We start from the raw sequence: 22412 nt of genomic DNA on the forward strand, positions 1-22412 counted from the left end.
GATTTTTCCAAATATATTTTTGTTTTAACTTTACTACACATCTTCTAATGTGTCCTGTATGTCCTACTACCTTTGTATTATGATTTTCTTCCATTTTCTTCTTTAATTATTCATCTTTGCTAACAATTTGAATTGGATTATGAATATTTTTTTTTTTTTTTGAATTGGTCGACCTTTATTATTTTAAAAATATTATCATCTTTTTGTAATGCTAATTTTTCAATTTCATGTACTTTTGCAAAGCATATTACTCGTAACTTCTTCAAAACCAATTTTAAGTCTGGTAGAGAAACATCATTAAATAATACAAGAATTTCATTGTCTGGTATTTTTATTTTAAAATCATTAATAATATAAATAATTATTATTTTTCATACATTTTAACTTCTTTAGACGTCTTATATCTGAAACAGATGTCGGTTGCTTAATATGAAGATGATCGGGCTTCACTTTATGGAATCAATATCTTTTTGTTTCCTTATTTCACTAGCTATAATATTATCTTAATTGTTGGCATTAAATTATTTTATTTTGCATCTGCTCCTGTTAGGACATTTACCTCTTTTGGTACCATATGTATCAATTTTTCAGCGTTTACCATAATTCCAGATAAAGCATTTTTATTCATATTCATATTCGTTAGAGCAATTAATTCGAAACATTCTGAAATTAATATTGTCGTTATTGAAGGTTTATTCAGATACATAAAAATATCTTCTTGCGATTCTAAAGTTTGTATATTTAGAACGTATGTTTTAAAATCTACTTTACAGTTGTAATTTATAAGAAAATCTCTCCATATAATGCCGTCAGTTATATGTTAACTGATTCATTCATTAAATGAAAATTGTGTGTTATATTTAACCCTTCAAGTTTACTGATTAAATTTGCTTCTTCTTTCAGCATTATGGATTCATTCGCAACACAACAGAGACAAGGTAACTAAGAAATTTATAAAACATTAATTCCAAGCAACGTAGCCTTATCGGTAACGTTGATTCTCAACCTACCAGCGTAGCCCAGTCGGTAACGCTGATTTCAAGCAACGTCGGTAACATTGATTCCCAATCTACCAACGTAGCCAAGTCGGTAACTCTAATTCCAAGCAACATAGCCTTGTCGGTAACGTTGATTCCCAACCTACCAGCGTACCCCACTCGGTAACGCTGTTTACAAGCAACGTCGGTAACATTGATTCCCAACCTACCAGCGTAGCCAAGTCGGTAACTCTAATTCCAAGCAACATAGCCTTGTCGGTAACGTTGATTCCCAACCTACCAGCGTAGCCCACTCGGTAACGCTGTTTACAAGCAACGTAGTCTTGTCGGTAACTTTGATTCTCAGTCTACCAACATAGCCCAGTCGGTAACGTTGGATACCCTTCCTAATACTAATCGAGTTTTCCTATTTCAGGAATTATTTTAAAAATTATAATTTTGATAGTAAATAAGTATTAAATATAAATATTGTAAAGAAATGTATTATAAAAATAGAAATAGACAATAAATTAATAAAACTAAAAATAGCCCGGTTTTTAAATTGTTATACGTCGAGAAGATCCGGCGAACGAAACCTCGCCGGTAAGGTTCATTACAATGGTAAATGGTAAACTCTTATGGTAAAACCTATTACTTAAGTCCCGAAATTCTATCGTGACTCTACCGCACAATGGTTACACCCATTGTATCCTATTTAGCTCTTGTTTGTGATATGTATGTAAGTAATCTCTCCCACTCAATCTCTTTCTCTTAGTGTAGAATTAAGGTAGACATAAGAACACTAGTCTGTATAATATATAATATATAATAAATTGAGTCTGTTACAAACCGTAGACAACAACGGTCTTTTATGTTGCTCAAATATATATTAATTGGCGACGAGGAAAAAGTGAAAAAGAAAGCGAAAAAGTAAAAATATTTATTATAATATTTAATAAGTGGAAACAAAATTGATGAATCTTGAAGGAAAGATTGATTTGGAAAATAGACCTGAAGCTGTGAAAAAAGAGACTGACAGTATGGCAAATGCGGCAGTGGCATTAATTGGATCGATAGAAAATTATGTAATGGGTGAGGATTTTTCATTGTATATTAATCGTATAGGTCATTTGTTGAATTTAAATAAAATTGAAAAAGACGAAAGTAAGACGTCCTTTCTGATAAGTCTTGGAGGCGCTGACCTTTATAAGACCTTGACCAGCGTGCTAGCACCGAAAAGTGAAATAGACTTCAAATATGAAGAAATAGTGGCAAAATTAAAAGCCCACTTTGCACCAACAAAAAACATAATTTTTGAGTGCTATCAATTTTTTTAAAAGAGACCAACATACTGGTGAAACTATTGCAGATTATATTGTCGAATTGAAGCAGCTTGCACGAGAGTGCGATTTTGGAGAATTTCTCGATAAAGCTCTCCTTATCAAATTTGTTTGTGGGTTAAATAATTGCAGTATTCAGAACAGACTACTAAATGAAGTAAACCTTAAAAGCTTTGAGCGAGCTTGTGAGCTAGCATTGTCGTCGGACATGACGAATAATAGTATAGAGCAAATGAGGTCCAACAGCGTAAAACAGATCAGCGATAATCAACGTGGCAGAGTAAATCAAAGGGAACAATTAGACAAAGCTTTTAGAGACAAAAGTAAGCGCAGGTATAAAAGCGTTGAAAAAAATAAGTACATTTGTTATCATTGTAAGAAGCCAGGGCATATACAGAAAAATTGCTGGTACAAAAATAATGAAAATAAAAATGTGAAACGGGAATATCAAAATAGAGCAACAAAGTGGGACCAGAAAAACCAACGTAATGTTAATTATTTAGTTGAATACGGTAAATTATTTGTGCAATTTACGAAACGAAAAATCAGAACCTTTAGAATGGTCAATTGAAATTGAACAAAACAAATTGAATGTGGAAATTGATTCCGGCGCGTGTGTTTCTGTTTGCCATATTTCTGACTATAATAAATTATTTAAACATATAAAAATAGAACCGATGGTAAGAAATATTAAAGTCCTGACAGGTCAAAACATTGCGGTGGTTGGTCAGGTTGAAGTGCGCGTAAAATTCGGTGGAAAATGTTATGAGCTTAATATGGTTGTTGTAGACTCAGCGCATGCATTTAAGATTCTGTTGGGTAGAAATTGGCTTGATAGGTTGGTACCTAATTGGCGTAAAAATTTTATAGAATCAAAGTTGGTCAATTTAGTAAAAGAAAACTGTGAAGTCGATTTTACAAAATATAAACAATTATTTAGTAAAGACAACAATTCAACAATTATTGGTTATGAGGCAGAAATAGACCTTAATGATAATGCTTATCCAATTTTCAGTAAAGCGCATTCAGTTCCGTTTGGCGTACGACAAAAAGTAGAGGAGGAAATCCAGAGATTATGTGCAGAAGGGGTTATGGTGCCAACAACCAGAAGTAAATGGGCGAGTCCCATAGTTGTAGTAAATAAAGGTGATGGTAGCATAAGATTATGTGTGAACTGCAGAAGAACAATTAATCGATTTGTAGAAAATGAGCATCACGTTATTCCGCGAATTGACGACATTTTGGCAAATTTGTCTGGGTGGAAATACTTTTGTAAAATAGACTTGACGGGAGCATATTTGCAAGTCAAGGTGTCCGAAAGATCACAAGAATTTTTAACTGTGAATACACATGTTGGATTATATAGGTACACTAGAATGGTGTATGGGTTAAAAACGGCACCACAAATTTTTTCAAAAATTATAAGTGAAATTTTAAAGTGATTGAATAAAGTGCATTCATATTTCGATGATCTTCTAATTGGGGGAGCAAACATGAAAGAATGTGAAGAAAATTTAAAAGCAACTTTAGACAGACTATTAGAGGCAAACGTAAAAATTAATTATGAAAAATGCCAATTTTTTAAAAAGGAATTAACGTATTTAGGTTACGTAATTAATCAAAATGGAATATTGCCATCAAGAGAAAAAGTCAAAGCAGTTTTAGATGCCCCGGCGCCTACAAATAAATCAGAACTAAAATCGTATTTGGGTATGGTTAATTATTATAATCATTTAATACCTAATTTATCGGCGGAAGTATCGTCATTACATGAGCTAACTAAAAACAATGTAACGTGGATATGGAATGAAAAACATCAAAATATATTCGAAAAATCAAAACAACTTATTGCGAATATTGGCGTTTTAACACATTATGATCCACAAAAACCAATAATTATTTCGTGCGATGCAAGTCCTTATGGCTTGGGAGGCGTTCTGTCACATATTATTGACGGTGAAGAACGTCCAGTTCAATTCGTATCTAGTACGTTGTCTCCGGTTGAAAAGAATTACTCTCAACTTCATCGCGAGGCTTTAGCGATAGTTTTTGCAGTGAAGAAATTTCACAATTATATTTTTGGGTTACCGTTTACCATTGAAAGTGACCATCAGCGATTGCGAGAAATTTTTTCAATTAAAAAAGATCTACCATCGGTAGCAGCGAACCGGTTACAGCGATATGCTGTTTTTTTATCAATGTATGATTACTCAATTAAGTACAAGAAGGGATCGCAAATGGGACATGCGGACGCGCTTTCTCGTTTACCTCTGCAAGAAGATACAAATGAAGATGACGATAGTATTAATATTTTTAACCTTATAGACGACCTTCCAATTAAGATTGACGACATCAAAAATGAAATGTCGAAAGATGTGGCACTATTAAAAACGTACAAATATGTTAAGAATGGGTGGCCAGAAAAAATTGATAATAATTTAAAAAAATACTTTAAAATTCGAATATCGTTAGCAACTGAAGATAAGTGTGTTTTTTATGGTGAAAGGATTGTAATTCCAGAGTCATTGAGACCGAAAACATTAGAACTGTTACATAGTGGTCATATCGGAATCGTCCGCATGAAAGCTGTTGCTAGGACATATGTTAGGTGGCCGGGTATAGATGCTGCAATTGAGGAGTTCGTCGGGTCATGTGAAGCATGTTGTATGAATCAAAAACCGTCGAAACAAATTTTTACCAACTGGGAAGTAACAAGTGCTCCGTTTGAACGTATTCACGCTGATTTTTGTAAATTTCAAAATTTGAATATTTTAGTAATTGTTGACACTTATTCGAAATGGCTTGAAGCTAAAATTTTGCGCAAAACTGACGCTATTACAGTCATAGAAGCGTTAAGATCTACTTTTGCTATTTTCGGGCTACCGAAGAAAATTGTGACGGACAATGGTCCACCATTTAGTTCAAAGGCGTTTATAGAATTTTGCATTAATAACAATATCGAATGTTTAAAATCGCCACCATATCATCCGCAATCGAATGGCACTGCGGAAAGAGGAGTACAAACTGTAAAAAACGCTTTAAGAAAGTATTTGTTGGATCCTAAAATTAAATGTAGATCTTGGGATTTTAAAATAAATAATTTTCTTTTGAGCTATCGTACTACTCCAACAACGACAACAAGGATGTCACCAGCAGATATAATTTTTAAATTTAAACCAAAAACTCTATTAGATAATATAAATCCAAAAATCAAGAAAAATTTTAGGAAAAAAGAAAATACAAATAAATTGGAAATTGATAAGTTTCAAAATGGAGGAGAAGATAAAGCATTGAGTAAGTTTGAAAATGGAAAGCTGAATTATAGTAAACTCATAAACTTCAAACCCAATGAAACGGTATTGTACAAAAATATTGCAAATAATTATATTAAATGGGTTCATGCAAAGGTGGTTAAAAAACTAAGTCGAATTAGATATTTAATATCCATAAATGGTGTATTCAGGGTTGCGCATATCAACCAAATGAAAAAATATAAAGGAAAAACTGTAACTTTTAATCCTAGGGTCCATACGTATGTAAATGAAGACCTAACTTATAAAGAAGTTTCAAATACTGAGGTTGTTGATACAGCAAAACCATTCGCTAACGACTATGACACAGAACAAGGTGTGGATACTGAAAATGAACGACTGGGGTTGAGACGTTCTGAGCGACGTAATAAAGGAAGACGAGCAAACTATAACTGAAGGAAATAAATTAATTAATATTTTTTGAAATTAGATAATTATTTGAATTTGGAAAAGAAATTATTAAAATTATTTTAAAAATTAATTAAAATTAAAACTAAATTATAATTATAATTATTTGAATATAGAAAAGAAATGATTAAAATTATTTTAAAAATTAATTAAAATTAAAACTAAATTTTGAATTAAATTCATCAAATTAAAAGTAATTAAAACTACATAGGCTATAATGGAAGACTTATAGATTGTTGTAAATAAAAGTGTGGAGGAGATGATATGTATGTAAGTAATCTCTCCCACTCAATCTCTTTCTCTTAGTGTAGAATTAAGGTAGACATAAGAACACTAGTCTGTATAATATATAATATATAATAAATTGAGTCTGTTACAAACCGTAGACAACAACGGTCTTTTATGTTGCTCAAATATATATTAGTTTGGTGGAACAAAACTCAACAAAATGTTGCAATATTCAAATGCAATAAACTGCAAAGACTCGCACATATCGCGATGACGAGAACTATTCGTTCTTGTCCCACAACAGCACTGGAATACATAGTGGAGCTTACATCTCTGCATCTCTTTATTAAAAAGATAGCAGCTTTGAGTGCAGCTAGGCTACATCCTGTTATCAATATGCATGGAAGTAACGACAATCAAACTTCTATCTTCGCTTCGGCAGAAAATTCGAAATCCTCATTCCTGATCGATTGGACTGAGAAAATGGCACTCCTGGGTTAGAACCAAAAGTGATTTCATGGTACACTGACGGTTCAAAAACTAAAAAAGTTAGTGCAGGGATATTTGGTCTTAACACAAGAATTTCTCTTGCGCTGGGTATCTTCCCAGCGGATGTTCACGCCAACAGGGTCTGTGCTCATATCAATATTAATAATGGGTTGAAAGACGTCCGTACCTGTATTTACTCTGGTAGTCAAGCAGCAATCAAAGCATTATCCTCCTGGAAGTTTCCTTGAAAGCTTCTGTTAGACTGCTATTGCACGCTACAGCAGCCAGCAAGTGATGCTCTGCTGGATACCTAACCACATAGGAGTCAGTGGTAATGAGTCTGCGGACAATATTGCGAGTACAGAATCTGTAAACCGGAGCCATATTGTAAATTTAGTTGGTTTACAACAGTGCTGGTTCATTCCTTCAGTAAGGTAAGGTAAGATATCCTTATTCAGCAGAAGATAGTTAAGGTTGCTGGTGAGATGTGTGATGAGTCACCATGGACTGCGTTATCACCTTAACAAAATGGTGATAACGAGAGTCGACAAAAGATAGATTGTCGATTCTGCCTAAAAGCAAACTACACTTCCAGCCACATTCTCTGTGATTTCCCAGTCTTCATCTGGGCCAGGAGGAGGCCACTGGGTTGAGAAAAACTTTCGCCTTCCAAAATGAAGAGATCCTCAACGGCTAACATTTTGGCTTTAATTTAAAAGATGGAATGTCTTCTGTTCGGTTAAGGACTGTCGGCACACAAAAGATAAACTATGGTTGCGATGGTCTGTTCCGTTGGGAGCTGGTACCATGTTTATTTCTAATTTATAACTTTTTATGATTATAATGTATTTTATATATTATAAAATAATAATAATATATTTTATCTTGGTTTACTTAATTTTGTTTGTTGTTTTTATTACAAAAATGTCTGCGCCTACCCTACCTCCAGCTCAAAAAGTACCCGGATTTTGTAAATAAAATACACAAATTTAAATTTTATTCCAAATTTATATTATCTTCTTCAAAATATGCTCGTAGGCCCGTGCAGGTATGACTTTTAGTTCATTCGGCGAATTCTCTTTTACCGATTCAATCGACTCAAAACGCTTACTATGAAGGGGCAATTTGAATTTCGGGAACAGGAAAAAGTCGCACGGATCCAGATCTGGCGAATATGGTGCCTGAGCGATGACAGTGGTGCCGTCTTTGGTCAAAAAACCGCGTACAACAAGAATTCCCCATAGTAAAAATCGCTAAATACACTTGAGGTAGTCTCACATTAACAGCTGCTGTAAACAGACTAATTGACAGATGGCGCTCAAATTTGTACCATATGTTAAGAAAGGGTGTACCAACATAATCCGGAATACTTTATGAGCAGAAGGTATATCGATTAACGATGTTACAAAATTATTACTATTTCTTATTCTAAATTTAACTATATTTGTATTTAACATATTATTTGCATAACTAACATGCAATTTCTTTGACTTATGTCTACTTTTGTTTAATTGATTCTTTCTTTGAAAATTAATTCGAAAAAAAAATGAATCGGCTTCTTTCTTACTGTTGTCTGGCCTATACTCCTTAGTCGATTTGGGTTTTTAAGGCTTCGTTGAAATTTAACGCAACTTGTAAGCATCTTTTCCATGATTTGCTGAAATTATCCATATCAAAAAATTTTAGGTTTAAAAATCGCCATATAACGTTTTCCATGCTTTGTATATATTGAGATTTCCGCTAATGAGCAGAATATCAATAAAATAGAACTATCGCGGAAGAGTAAGATATTCTTGTTTGATTTCTACTGATGAACAGAATATTAAATGGTAAAATTCTAACTGGAGAGCAAGATATTCTGGTTTGATGTCCGCTGATGAGCAGAATATCAAAAGGTAAAATTCGCGCTGGAGATCAGGATATTCTTGTTTTAGTAATTTCTGTTTAGGAGCAAAATATTGCTCTTCGTCAAAGTCAAAAGGTAGATTCCAACTGATAATTTTATTTGAATTTGTTCTGGTTATGTTCAATATTCTTACAACTTTTAATATCGCTATAATACAATTATTTTGATCAACATAACTTCCTTAACATAATTCATTAACATAACTTTCTTAACAAAATTTCTTAAATATAACTTACTTAATATAACTTTCTTACAAACTTTTCTTAACATAATTTCTATAACATAAATTGATCTTAAAATAATTTGTTAGGACACACTACAATGATTACTTGTGGTGTTGGACCCACGGTTCATCATGTATACTTCCCTTTTTGTGGAGCTTTTTTAAATAAAATCCCGTTAATTACGTGTGGCTCACCATTAATCTTAGCTTTATTAATCATTGGTGTTGCACTTATATAGCAAGGTAATATCGTGTAGAAGGTAAGTCCATCTAAGAGCCCATCTGACAAGAAGTATATCCATTACAGTACTGCAGTGATTAATGCATGATAAGTGCTTTGAAGAACTTGGTACCCCTATTTTAATATCTTTAATGCCTGCACAAGTTATGTTTGACAGAAGTTTATCTAAGGGAGATTTTAAAATAGATATTTGCCTTCTGATGAATGCCGGAAAGTGACAGGGCAGATGTGCAAATTGGTATCATTTCCAACAAGTAATAGACGCATCAAACACATTGCCCCTGAAAACTTAACAAACTGATAAAAGCTCACCGAACATTATGTCTTTAGCAGCATAGTTTGCATTTTCAGACTTAGCGAGTCCAATAAATAAAATTAAAATCCAAACAGGCATAGACGCTTTGTCAATATTAAACGAAGACTTATTCCTCAAAAAGGCAATTTAAGAGGTGCTAAAATAAATAAAACGGACTAAAATAGTGCACCAACAAACATACTTTCTGGTAATAGATTTGCTGAACTACCTGAATCTATTGAGGAAACTAATCAGCCTACTACCAAAAAGTTTAAACCCGCTCCAATCTACCTGCGGGAACACAGGTCAAATACTCTTGTTACACGTCTGATTGGTAACGACATTTTTCATATTGTATCTTTGACCAGGGGCAATATACACAAAAACCAGATCCAAATTGACACTGAAAATAATTTCAGGGTCATTACTAAACATTTCGATGACAGCAAGAAAAATTACTACACATGTCAACAGAAGATTAACAAGGGCCTTGTTGTCGTTATTAAAGGTATTGAGTCAGATGTAGAACCCATCGAGATCACAAATGTCCTAAGTGAAAAAGGCTTTAGCGCTAAAGCCGTTATAAATATTGTTAATAAAGACAAAATCCCATAACGCATGTTTAATGTTGAACTTCACCCAGAAGCTTCTAAACTTGAAAAAAATGAGAGCTATTCCATCTACAACCTGTAATACTTACTTCACCGCAGAATTAGCCACACTAAGTCATATTGCACTCGAACAGTGTGCGTAGCATGTGGCTTTACCGTACTTCGGAATGAGATAAAAAAATCGCAAATTACAGAGGCTATCTTATTTAGAGAGAACTAAAGCACAACTAAACTCTGCAGAACGAAACGTTGCGTAATTTTACAAGAAATAATCCCATCAAATTTGTTGAAGTACCCCAACCTTTAACTTCTAAGCCTGTTACACCAGGTGTTTCATATGCTAATGTCGTTAAATCTGGCAAACAACAAACCCCTCTAGTTGAAAGTAATAGTTTGGAAATGATGATCTCCACTCTCACCCAGAGCTTAACTCAATTTATGTCAATCATGCAAACTACTCTTAATGAGATAGTTAAAATGCCAAGCCAATTAATGCAAATGTTTTTGTCTAATAAATGAGTACTTTAAAAATTTGTATATGGAATGCAAACCCGCAAAAGTGTGGATGTAATGATTTGCTCAAAAACACATCTAACAAACAAAAATTTCTTTTCTATTCCTGGTTATTTATTCTAGAAAACCAATCACTCAGATGGCAAAGTACATGGTGGTACAGGTGTTTTGGTACGAAAGCGTCTAAAGCAAAATTTTCTAGGTATATATGCCCATAACTATAACCTAGACACATCAATATGCCTTAAGCATAAAGAAAAAAATTTAACGCTATCGGCAGTTTACTACCCCCCTTGTAACAACATTGCTGAGATCCAATTTACAGATTACTTTTAAACTCTAGGTGACAGATTTCTTGCAGAAGGAGACTACAACGCCAAGCACACATATTGGAGTGCACGGAAATGGTTGTGATTCAAAAGGTAAACAGTTTTACAATTCTATTTAAATAGAAGAAATGGACTAGACGTAATCTCTCCTGGGCAGTCAACATATTGACCTGCAGATAGTAATAAAATACCAGACCTAATAGACTTCACCGAGATCAAAGCCATAAGCAAAAACCATATCTCAACATACACAAGCTGCGATTTGTCTTCTGATCCTTGTCCAGTTACATTTTGCTTACTTGATGGTCCTCAATTACATGACTATTTCTATAGCCTTACAAGTCCTAGAACAAACTGGCTCAAATGTAAAAAGTGCATTAGTTCACACGTACACAAAAACTACAAAAAAAGTAAGAGTCTCATATTGAGGATGCAATCTCGGTGTTAAACTCAATGCTATTTTCTGCAGCAGAAAACTATACCCCTAAAGACAATAAAATTTACATAACCAATAAAAAACTTTCAAATAACGACATAGCGAATCTTGTTTTACAAAAACGTAAGTTAAGGCGCGAATACCAAAAATGTAGGTCCGTTTCAGCAAAAATCTTATTCAAGGATGCCCAACGGAGACTAAGAACTGCATTAAATAGGGAACCAAAGTCATGCAATATAATTATATTCAAAACCTATGTCCAAATGACAAAAATCATTCATCCATATGGAATGCTAGCAAAGGATTATTCCCCCATAGAACCAGATTCTCCAATAAGAAATTCCCTCAGAAACTGAAAAGAAAGAAGATAAATCTAACATTTTTGATGATTACCTAAAACAATCGTTCCAATCGGGATATGATAATGTATCACCCGTCACCATATAAAACTTCCCCCTTTCGGTCATAAATTTAATCACAAGACTTTTTAATGCCGTTATTAAATTTGGCTTTTACCCAACGGAGTGGAAAACAAACATGATTATTATAATTCATGAATCAGGTAAAGATCCCACGCTTTTAAAGCTGACACCATTCCTTGACGGTCAAAACCTAATACCCTCCCACCAGTTTGGTTTTAAGAAAAAACATGGAACTATTGAGCAAGTGAATCATATAACGAACGAAATAAGACACGGATTTGAGTTCCGAGAATAATATTCCACGGTACTCCTCGATGTAAACAAGCATTTGACAAAGTATGGAATAATGGGCTCATATACAAGATAAGCTGTTTATTACCTGTAAATGTCCACTCAGTTTTAGGATCGTATCTGCATAACAGAATCTTTAAAGTGAAAAGTAAATCATATACTTCTAATAATTTCCCAATAGAAGCTGGCGTTCCACAAGGAAGTGTTCTTGGTCCTATCTTGTATGTACTTTACACATCTGATATCCCGATAAGTAGTTGTGTGTAAGTCACCACAACGTTTGCTAATAATACGGCAATTTTATGCCAAAGCAAAAATTCCGTGCAAGCTTCAAACCGATTTCTATCTCACTTATTTTTAGTATAGAAATGGTTGTCACAATGGCGAATTAAAATTAATTAACTAAAATGTAGACACGTAATCTTTTGCTTAAATCGGAGTACCTCTCCAATAATTTTACTAAATAACATTCCCATACCACAAGCAGATAATATGATATACTTAGGTATTCAACTAGACAGACGACTAACTTGGCGCAAGCATATTGAAGCCAAAAAAAATGTAGATGAAGCTCCAAGCCTCCAAGTTGCATTGACTCATTAATAACATATCTTCCCTATAAAGTACTCTTGTTTAGGAGCATCACAAAACCAATATGGAAATTTCCTCTGTTAAAGCTGAATTTAACAATATACCATAAGAAAAAAATATAATAAAAGGCTTACAAAACATGTTAACCCCTTAACTAGGAATCTCGCACTCCTATGCACTACTTCCCGTCTAAAAAGAGCTGACCGTTCAGCCATTAATTAAAATTTAGCATTTACAAGTGTAAACACTCACTCTTTTCTTAGTGATCTGATTATGTCCAATTGTTTTCTAAATAAACCACCTAACATTCATTCCAGTGAAAGTGAACCCACTGCAACGTAATGTAAGGTTTACTTATTTTATTTTATAATATTATTATGTTGAAGCTAGTTGAGTCAGTGCACTTGAGCACTTTTACTCTCTATTAACTGCGAGGTTTCTTCATAACCCCTCTCTACGCCTTAACTGGATTATTGTTTATCACTTCATCAGACTAAACAATAATGGACCTCAGATCTGCATACCTCTACGAGGAGCCTGTAACTATTCTGAGATTCGATAACGCGGTGTTGGTAAGTCGGTCAGTCTTCATAAATAATTTCAGAGCTCTATACTTTATGTATTTTTTGATCGGATCAATCTTGAGGTCCCTGAGGATGTCATTCGCTATATAATTAGCGATAAGATTTCAAAACTTATTTGTTGGTCTCATTGTAAGAGAAGATACAATAAATAATTGTATACGTTTTGGAAAACAAAAAAAAAAAAAACTAAGATAATGCACATTATACAATGTACGGTAAGATTGATTGATAAATAATTTTAATATAAGAAAGTTGACTGATTGGTGGTAAGTGGAATAATTCACCATATTGTTCACTATATTTGTCCATTTGGCCAAATACTTTATACTTGATGCAAATGTGGAATTGTAATGATGTTTGGAAACCTGTTCTGATTTCCAGTTGCCTGCAGTATCTCTGTGACTTGGAAACCAGAGAATAGAAATATTGGAACACATTGGCTGGTGGTTTGACGGCTGTTCCTCAAAAAATATGTTATATTGATGATTGTAAAGAGAATGAGCATATGTGTAGTGAATATAATGAAGACAATATATATATTTAAGAACAATTAACCGCTTGAACTTTTTTTAAATTACTTTGTGTTATTCATAAAAGTACATATATCAGTGTAGTGCGCGCGCAAAATAATATCACTGCGTATTTTTGATATTTTTCAAGTGCAAAACGTGCAAAATAATTTAAAATTTTTATCGCAATAAATCGAGATAGTGACTCCTTACAAAATTTATAAAAATATTAGTGCCAGACAACGTCAAAATTTAAATTATTAATATATTTATATTGTTGATATGCAAAAAAGTGAATTTATTTGCAAATTTGTTTTGTTTTTTTTGAATATATTTATTTGCATTAAATTCACACACTTTTAAAAACAGCTGATAGAGACAGCAGATAAAGCTCTAAAGCTTAAAATAAAAAACAAGAAAAGTGTTCGAAATAGAAAAAAAAACTGTACAAATTGCATCTCACAATATCGTGTAATTGTGTAAATTGAGTAGTTAACTTGTTAACTTATGCTAAATAAATACAATTAATAAATTCTTATATATAAATCAAAAAGAAGTTCAAATCAATCACACAAAATATTACTGCAAAGTGTAATTGTATAAATTATATTGACAGAATAAAAAAAAAAAAAAAATACTTTTAATTAAATATACAGATTTTTTATTTTTTATTTATTCTTTTTTAAACGTTTTGATTGATTATAATGCCGGTTGATCGTACTCCACCGAAAGGTGGAGGCCTACAACAACTTAATCAAGAGCAAGAAATACAACAACAGCAAGAGCAGCAACATAAAACACAAAAGCAAACTTTACAAAGTCAGCAACAACAGGAACAAAAATCGAAATTGTGTCCACATTCATTGACTTCTGTACCATCTCTATCACCTCAACCCTGGAGTGTTCAATGTAAAACGCCTAACTCCGGAAAAAATGTCGGACTTCCAAATAAACCAATCAAAGTACAAACAGGAATTGAACGATATACTGAAATAGTTAAGCGAAAACTTAGCCCACAAAAAAACGCAAACAATCGTGACAAAATTCAAAAAGTTAACAACAATAATTATAACAACAGATTCAAAGCACTGAATGATGAAAGCGAAAACATAGAAGAGATCAAAGATAAAATTGTTAAACCACCGCCTATCTATGTAAGAGAAAAAAACTCTAGTGATTTAGTTAATTCACTTTCAAATTTAATAGGTAAAAAAAACTTCTTTGTTGTACCTATTAAAAAGGGCATGATTAATGAAACCAAGGTACAAGTTTCAAGTGAAGATCAGTTTCGTAAAGTAATTGCTGAATTAGAAAAATCGAAACAATTTTATACGTATCAATTAAAAAGTAGTAAAGGACTAATAGTGGTCATAAAAGGCATAGAGGCAGGAGTTAATATTAAAGAAATTCACGATGCACTTAAAGAAAAAAACTTCGCAGCAAAAAGTATATTTAATATCTTAAATAGAGACCGTAAACCGCAACCAATGTACAAAGTTGAGCTGTATCCAGACACAAACAAGTTGAAAAGTGGCGAAGTCCATCCTATTTATTTGCTTCGCTTTCTTTTAAACAGAAAAATTACTATAGAGGAACCACACAAGCGTAATTTTCCAGTACAGTGCTTCAACTGCCAGGAATATGGACACACCAACTTGCTAAAGTTTGTGTTATTTGTGCCAAAATCCATAGCTCAGATAAATGTCCTGAAAGCAAAGAAAACCCAGCAGTTAGAAAATGCTCAAACTGCGGTGATAGCCACACAGCAAACTACAGAGGATGTCCAGTTTTCACTGCTCTAAGACTAAAATTAAACGTTGCCCAAAGACAGCGCACCCCACAGCTTAATCTGCCAAACTTCACAACATCTCATTTCCCGCCCCTTCCACAGAACACTGGTCCTACATTGCAACCACCAGCTCCACCAATGCAGCAAATGACGTACGCAAATCCCACTAAACAAATTCCACTTCTTACCAATAGCTCCACTGTTGTTCCAGGCTTTGAAGCAATGCTCGCAAGTTTTACCCAAAAAATTTAACACTTCATGGACTTCATGCAAAATATGATGAATAGCTTGATGCAAAGCATGATACAAAACCAAAGTTTGATTGCTGAGTTGGTAAAACCCAAATGAATGCAATCACAATATGCCATTGGAATGCAAACGGCTTAACCCAACATGTACTGGAAGTAACTAGATTTCTGGTGAGTAACAATATCGATATACTGCTTATATCTGAAACACATTTAACCTTCAAAAACTGTTTTCGAGTTTCTGGACATAAGTTTTATGACACTAAACATCCAGATGGTAAAGCATGTGGCGGTTCTGGAGTACTTGTTAGAAACACAATACAACATTATGAAATTCAAAAGCATTGTTTGAAATACCTACAAGCTACATCAATTTGTGTAATTTCTGGTCTATCTAAAACTGTCGTCTCAGCAATCTATTGCCCGCCCAAATTTGCTATTACTTCTGATCAATTCCGGAAATTTTTTACTGATCTCGGTCCTAACATTCTAGTTGCTAGGGATTTCAATGCTAAACACACCTTTTGGGGTTCTAGACTAATATCTCCAAGAGGTCGTCAACTGTATGCAGCACTTGGCAACAGCCTTGATGTTGTGTCCTCAGGCCACCCAACATACTGGCCATCAGACAATCGAAAAATACCAGACTTAATCGATTTCGCAGTCATTAATGGTATGAAACGTGAAGATATTGCTGTTAAATCATCTTATGACTTGTCCTCTGACCATTCTCCGGTTATTTTAACTCTGACAAAATTTAATACTAATTCAAATGAGCAGAATAAGAAAACTCTAATAAACTGGAGGAATTATATAAATATTATTAATGAGAAAATAAGTTACAATTCAAATTGTAGTTCACCTAAAGAAATTGATAAAGCAGTTGATCACTTTACCAAGACATTAAATAATGCTGTAATTAAAGCCTCTCAACCAAAAAGATCAGTCCAGTCAAATATAGTATTTCAATCACACATTGATTATCTTATTTCTCGAAAACGACAAGCCAGGCGTGAATGGCAAAGACTTCGATCACCCACCTCAAAACAAAGATTAAATAAAGCTTCAAAAGATATTAAAAAAGCACTATCTGATGACAAAAACCGCTCTTTACAAGAATATCTCGAGTCTCTTGGTCCACTTAAAGAAAACAACTATTCTCTGTGGAAGGCAACGAAGAAATTTAAAACGCCAATACAAAATGACCCACCGCTTAGAAAACCGGATGGTTCTTGGGCTCGCAATGACGAAGAAAAAGGTTGTATTTTAGCAGAACACCTAAAGGGTGTCTTTCAGCCAAACCCACAATTATCAGATTTCCAACCTAACATCGAATCTCCTTCTATTGTTGAAACTCCCCTTACGTTGTGTTTGGATAACGTCAAGGAGACTATTCGAACATTTGCAAAAAAAGGCACCTGGATACGACAAAATTACGGGTAAAATGATACAACAATTGCCTGATTCAGCAATAACTTTTCTAACGGTGATATTTAACAGCATCCTCGCTTTTGGCTACTACCCGAAGCAATGGAAAGTTTCAGAAATAAAAATGATTCCAAAAGCAGGAAAGGACCTAACTTTGGCATCATCATCTTTTGCACCAGTTATCAAAAATCTTTGAGAAAATGCTCCTGTCATATATTATGCCAATAATAACTCAAAACAATGTGATCCCAAACCATCAATTTGGATTTCGAACAGGACATGGCACTATTGAGCAAGTTCACAGAATTATGCATAAGCTATTGTATTCATATATATCTTCTAGAAAATTTAGATTGAAATACAATACCTTTATTTCAAGAGAAATCGACATAATGGCTGGTGTTCCTCAAGGAAGCGTATTGGGGCCGTTTCTGTACATAATCTATACAGCTGATCTCCCACTACTCTCAAATCACACGCTTGCTACTTTCGCGGACGACACTGCAATTCTTAGTTCTAACAGTGACCACATAAGGGCGTCCCAAAGTCTCTCGACTCACTTAAGTCTATTGGAGAAGTGGCTAGCAAAATGGCGCATAAAAGTAAACGAAACGAAAAGTGTGCATGTCACGTTTACTCTGCGAAAAGAAACGTGCCCCCTTGTTAAGTTGAATAACATCATTATACCTCAGTCACATGATGTAAAATATCTTGGCATTCATCTTGATAGAAGGCTGACTTGGACTAAGCACATTGAAAGCAAAAAATCTCAAATTAAATTAAAATCACAGCAGCTCCATTGGCTTATTAATAAAAACTCTAAGCTAACTCTGGAAAATAAAGTCCTGGTATACAATTCAATCTTAAAACCTATCTGGTCCTATGGTATAGAACTCTGGAGTGCAGCATGTGCTTCTAATATTGAAAAAATACAGAGAGTTCAAAACAAATTACTTAGACAAATAACCGGTGCTCCTTGGTATCTCAAAAATGTACATATCCACAACGATCTTGGAATCCCAACTATTGCAGACGTCATTACAACATGCGGCCAAAAATATAAAGTGAAACTTCACCAGCATAGTAATACAATGGCGCAACAGCTGCTTTCTGATACCACAATATCTAGACTTAAGCGAAAAAGCTTCGTACCACCTTAACGTAATTTTACTAAAAATGTTGATATAAATTTTGATAATAATAATCCATTTCATTTTATTATAAAGTTTAAACTCCTTTTTTGCACCTGCTAATTGCATTATGTTTAGTTTTTAAGATTTGATTACATAATTGTCAATTTCTTATCAGAAAGATACAATAAAAAAAAAAAAAAAAAAAAAAAAAAAAAAAAAAAAACTTTGTGTTATTCTGCAACATATTTTTAAGATTTAGTAATGACCGTATTTAAACATTTTATTTGTTATTTATAATAGTACAAAATTATTTAATTGAAAAATAAATTTATGAAATTATGGATCATAAATAAATAAATACGTTGTTTTGTGTTTTCATAACAAATTTTAAATTGAAACACCTGAACAACACCTACGTTATAAACATAAAACATGGGATTGAGAATATTAAAATGGAACTCTTCTTAAAGAAGATTACTATTTCACAACACAATAACGTTTACAAGAAATTTATATACAAAAAAGTACACAAATTTTAGAAAGTGCTATTTAAAAACATTCAATGATGTAATGTACCACTAAATTTCCAAACAAACGTTTTTGCATACAATTAGCAACAAAATAGTTTTATTTAAAAGCTAGACGGATTCGAATAGCAAACAAAAGATAAGCACGAAATTAATTTAATTTATTATCAGTGGTCTTAGAAAATAATCGAATTTTTTTTTTTAATTAAATTATAGTCCGTATATAATTTGTTTGGACTGTAAGTGCCAGGCTTAGAATAGCAAAGGCTGCACAAATTTTCAGTACTGTAGTTCCAGGTTTTTTTGTCACTTTTGTATTTAATTAGTTTTTATTTAATTTTTTATTTAATTAACCAAGCACTTGGCTCGACACAGCGTTGTGTGGTCAGCCAAATTTCAATAAAATTAAATAAATTTTTGTTTATTCTTTCTTTCTTTGCTATTCGAAAACCCTCGAAATTTTAAATATAGCTTCTTTCTCACTATAAAGAAAGCGTAGCTTTTTCAGCAACACTAATACATACTTTAAAAAATATTCTTTTTTTTATGAAAAAAATGAATTTAATTTAATCTAGATAATATATGTATATTATGTATAATGTATATTGCCATTACTACTTCACTTAAATTTTTCTCAATTCAATATGCATTTCGGGCATTACAAAGCCTTATCAAAACAATACTAAGCTTCCATAGAATGGATAACACTTCAATACACTTTAATTAAAATTTATTTTCCTATAACTTAAGGAAACTGCACATCCGAAATGCATTGTTCTGACACCCAGAAATAATGCACTATATAAAAAAATAGTCAAACCTTACCTCCACTGCTGCCTCCACCAAAACTATTATCCTTCGTTGACGTTTGCGTTGATGATGTTGTGGCGGTGTTTTGAAGTTCGTCTTTCTCTCTTTCGTATTTATTTTCATCCATACTATTATTATTGCCCTTTGGAATACCATCCGGGCCGTTATCCATGTAACTGAAATTCAACAGCAGCAACGTTTTACGATAAATCAAACCCTGCAGCGATGTCTTAATACGAATTCCCGTCATATTGAGTATATGCGTCGAGGCCTGCGACAGTGCACCCTGCGCCAGTGCCGCCAACAACACAATCCATGCAATTGCCCACCCGTTCGACACTAAATCTAACCAACTTGGATAGTAAATTTTCACTTCAGCGCCATCGTAATAAATGTCATTTGCAATTTGATTGTTGCCATTGTCGCCAGGATTTGGTAGCCAAATCGATCCTGTTGCTCTTGTGGAAATGTGATTGCCGCTACTATTGTTACGTAAGCTGTCATTGTACAAATTTTTTAATCCTCTCAGGGTAATTGATAAATTATTATTGTTGCTGATGATGTGGTTGCTGATGTTGCCGGCTTTATTATTGTTGTTGTAGTTGTAAGCGGAATTGTAATTGCTGAGATTACTGGAATGCATTGTGAGGTTGTTGTTATTTAATTGCGGTAATGTGGGGTAATGTGCATTGTACATTACTTCAATATATTGAACGATTTGTTGTATGGCAAGTGGACCAATTAACGAAAACAAATCACCAAAAAGTTTAAGTATTCCACCCAAGCTAAACATACGCCAACTATATTTTAAGTAACAATACCACAAGGATGGTGGTCGGTCATTATTTTTCTAGAATATATATATCATTTAATTACTTACGATTGAATATTATTATTGCATTCAGTACTTACCACTTTGGCTGTCTTATAAATTAACAAAAATTGATCGTAATGAGCTCTGGCACTATCCTCAAGGCGCATCTCACCTAAATCTTCTAATTCTAGTGGTTCCTTATAGCCAAACCACAGCAACGGATTAAGCCACCAGAATACAGTTTTTGAATAAAATGTTGCTAATGTGTGTTTATAACCAATTTTCTCGTAGTCCTCAAAATAATCAGGTTTGAAGCGCTGGAATTAAAAAAAGAAGCGTCAATAACTATATAATAAACGCTACAAGAAAGTAATACAAACGACTGAATATACTTACAACATAATACAACATTATATAAAATGCCAAATGCTTAATCACATACAAATACTAGATTGGTCAATTAATTCAAGAAACGAGATCGATTCATATATAGTAAAACATAAATTATTACGCGGTTTTTATTTCTGATCTTTTATAACAATATTGCCGATTGTCATTATTATTATTGTATTTATTGTATAATTTTTCTTTATAATGGTTCTGCTATAAAAATGGAACATCGTGTATTTTGTTTAGTTTTCCCTGAAGATGACGAAGATAGTCGAAGATAGTCGAAATATTGGAAGAATTATTTTTAATAAAGTATAAACGATTTTAAATATAAATAATAAATTAGTGTCTTTTTTATTTCTATTTAAATTTGACCAATTAGCCCGATAACAAATTATTATAATATTGCCGATCTAAAAAATTCATTCTTTGTTTACAAACCATTCTTACAAAAACACTGAAACACAATAGAACCACATATCGAAATAGTGAATGTATTATGTAAATCTATACCCAATTCGTTTCTGTTTGAAAGTAATCGTTAAAGTATTGAAAACCATCCAAATGTAGAATGTCCAAAACTGCATTAACGCAAGATATCGTAGAGAATATTGTTCTGGAAAATCGTCGATTAAAGGACATAGATTTAGTATAAGTTCTGTCAATTATTTAAGCATTATGAGTATAAGTTTGACTTTTCAAAAAGTTGTGTGAACAAAACAAAAAAAACCCTTCGAAATGAACTTTATCAGCAACATCTCTTAATTCTCTTAAATCTCTTTTAATTCATTTAAAGTTTGCTAAATCAAATTCTATTATACTAGATAAAGATAAGGTTGAGAAGGCACGAATAATTACAAAATATCAACACTTCAACTTACAGACATTTATTTTCAGTTGAGATGCGCGCAAACGGCTACTTCCTTTATAACTTCATCTGCTTTGATCTAAGGATCAAACAATTTTTCCATTGTTATCTCCGTCTGACTGATGAATTAATCTCCTAGACAATTTTAACTTGTCAAACTCATCTGTATTTCTAGACAAAGACATAAAAACTGATTAATGGATTCCTTCTCTTCTTCGTCATGGTACCTCCTACACAATTATTTTGCTTCAGTAAGCACACAAGCCATAGTTTTGAGGTAACCCATTCGAGAACGAGATTTCTCGTTCTTTTCCTACTTTTTTAAACACTATTGTTCTAGCGCCCTCATATTTTATTCTGTTATACTAAATTATTTGAATTAAACAAACATCAGATGAACATCATTAGATGATCACAGATCCTTTGCATAAATCCTTTGCATTTCTTCAATAGCCATTTTCTCGTGAAGTGTTTACCCTTGTGTTCACCCTTCTCTATGCAGTTAAGTTTAAGCTTAAACTGCTAAATTTATTTAACCCACTACATTTAATTTGCAATGGATATTATTTTCTGCTTTTGATTTTGATCATTTCCAAAGTTTTTACTTGGATTTGATTGCTGATAGTTTGGTTAGTTGAAACCCCTAAGCCAAACTTTTTTCTTTCGCAACACCACGACGCTTGCAGTTTGATTTTGTGGTA

At 33.1% G+C, this 22412-nt stretch overlaps 1 protein-coding gene across 4 annotated transcripts in view; it reads right to left on the reverse strand.

Annotated features, from left to right (window-relative positions):
* LOC119687166 (ATP-binding cassette sub-family C member Sur) overlaps positions 1–22412 on the reverse strand; it is a 151291-nt gene that overhangs the window by 91341 nt on the left and 37538 nt on the right. For all 4 annotated transcript variants that reach the window (XM_038101381.1, XM_038101380.1, XM_038101382.1 and 1 more), the window contains exons 4-5: positions 20552–20770; positions 19655–20489 (exon numbers count right to left, since the gene is read on the reverse strand). In XM_038101381.1, the coding sequence (XP_037957309.1) occupies positions 19655–20489; positions 20552–20770 (1054 nt within the window). The remainder of the gene's footprint in view (positions 1–19654; positions 20490–20551; positions 20771–22412) is intronic.

Source organism: Teleopsis dalmanni, chromosome X (assembly GCF_002237135.1).
Source record: "Teleopsis dalmanni isolate 2A chromosome X, ASM223713v2, whole genome shotgun sequence".
Taxonomy (NCBI): domain Eukaryota; kingdom Metazoa; phylum Arthropoda; class Insecta; order Diptera; family Diopsidae; genus Teleopsis; species Teleopsis dalmanni.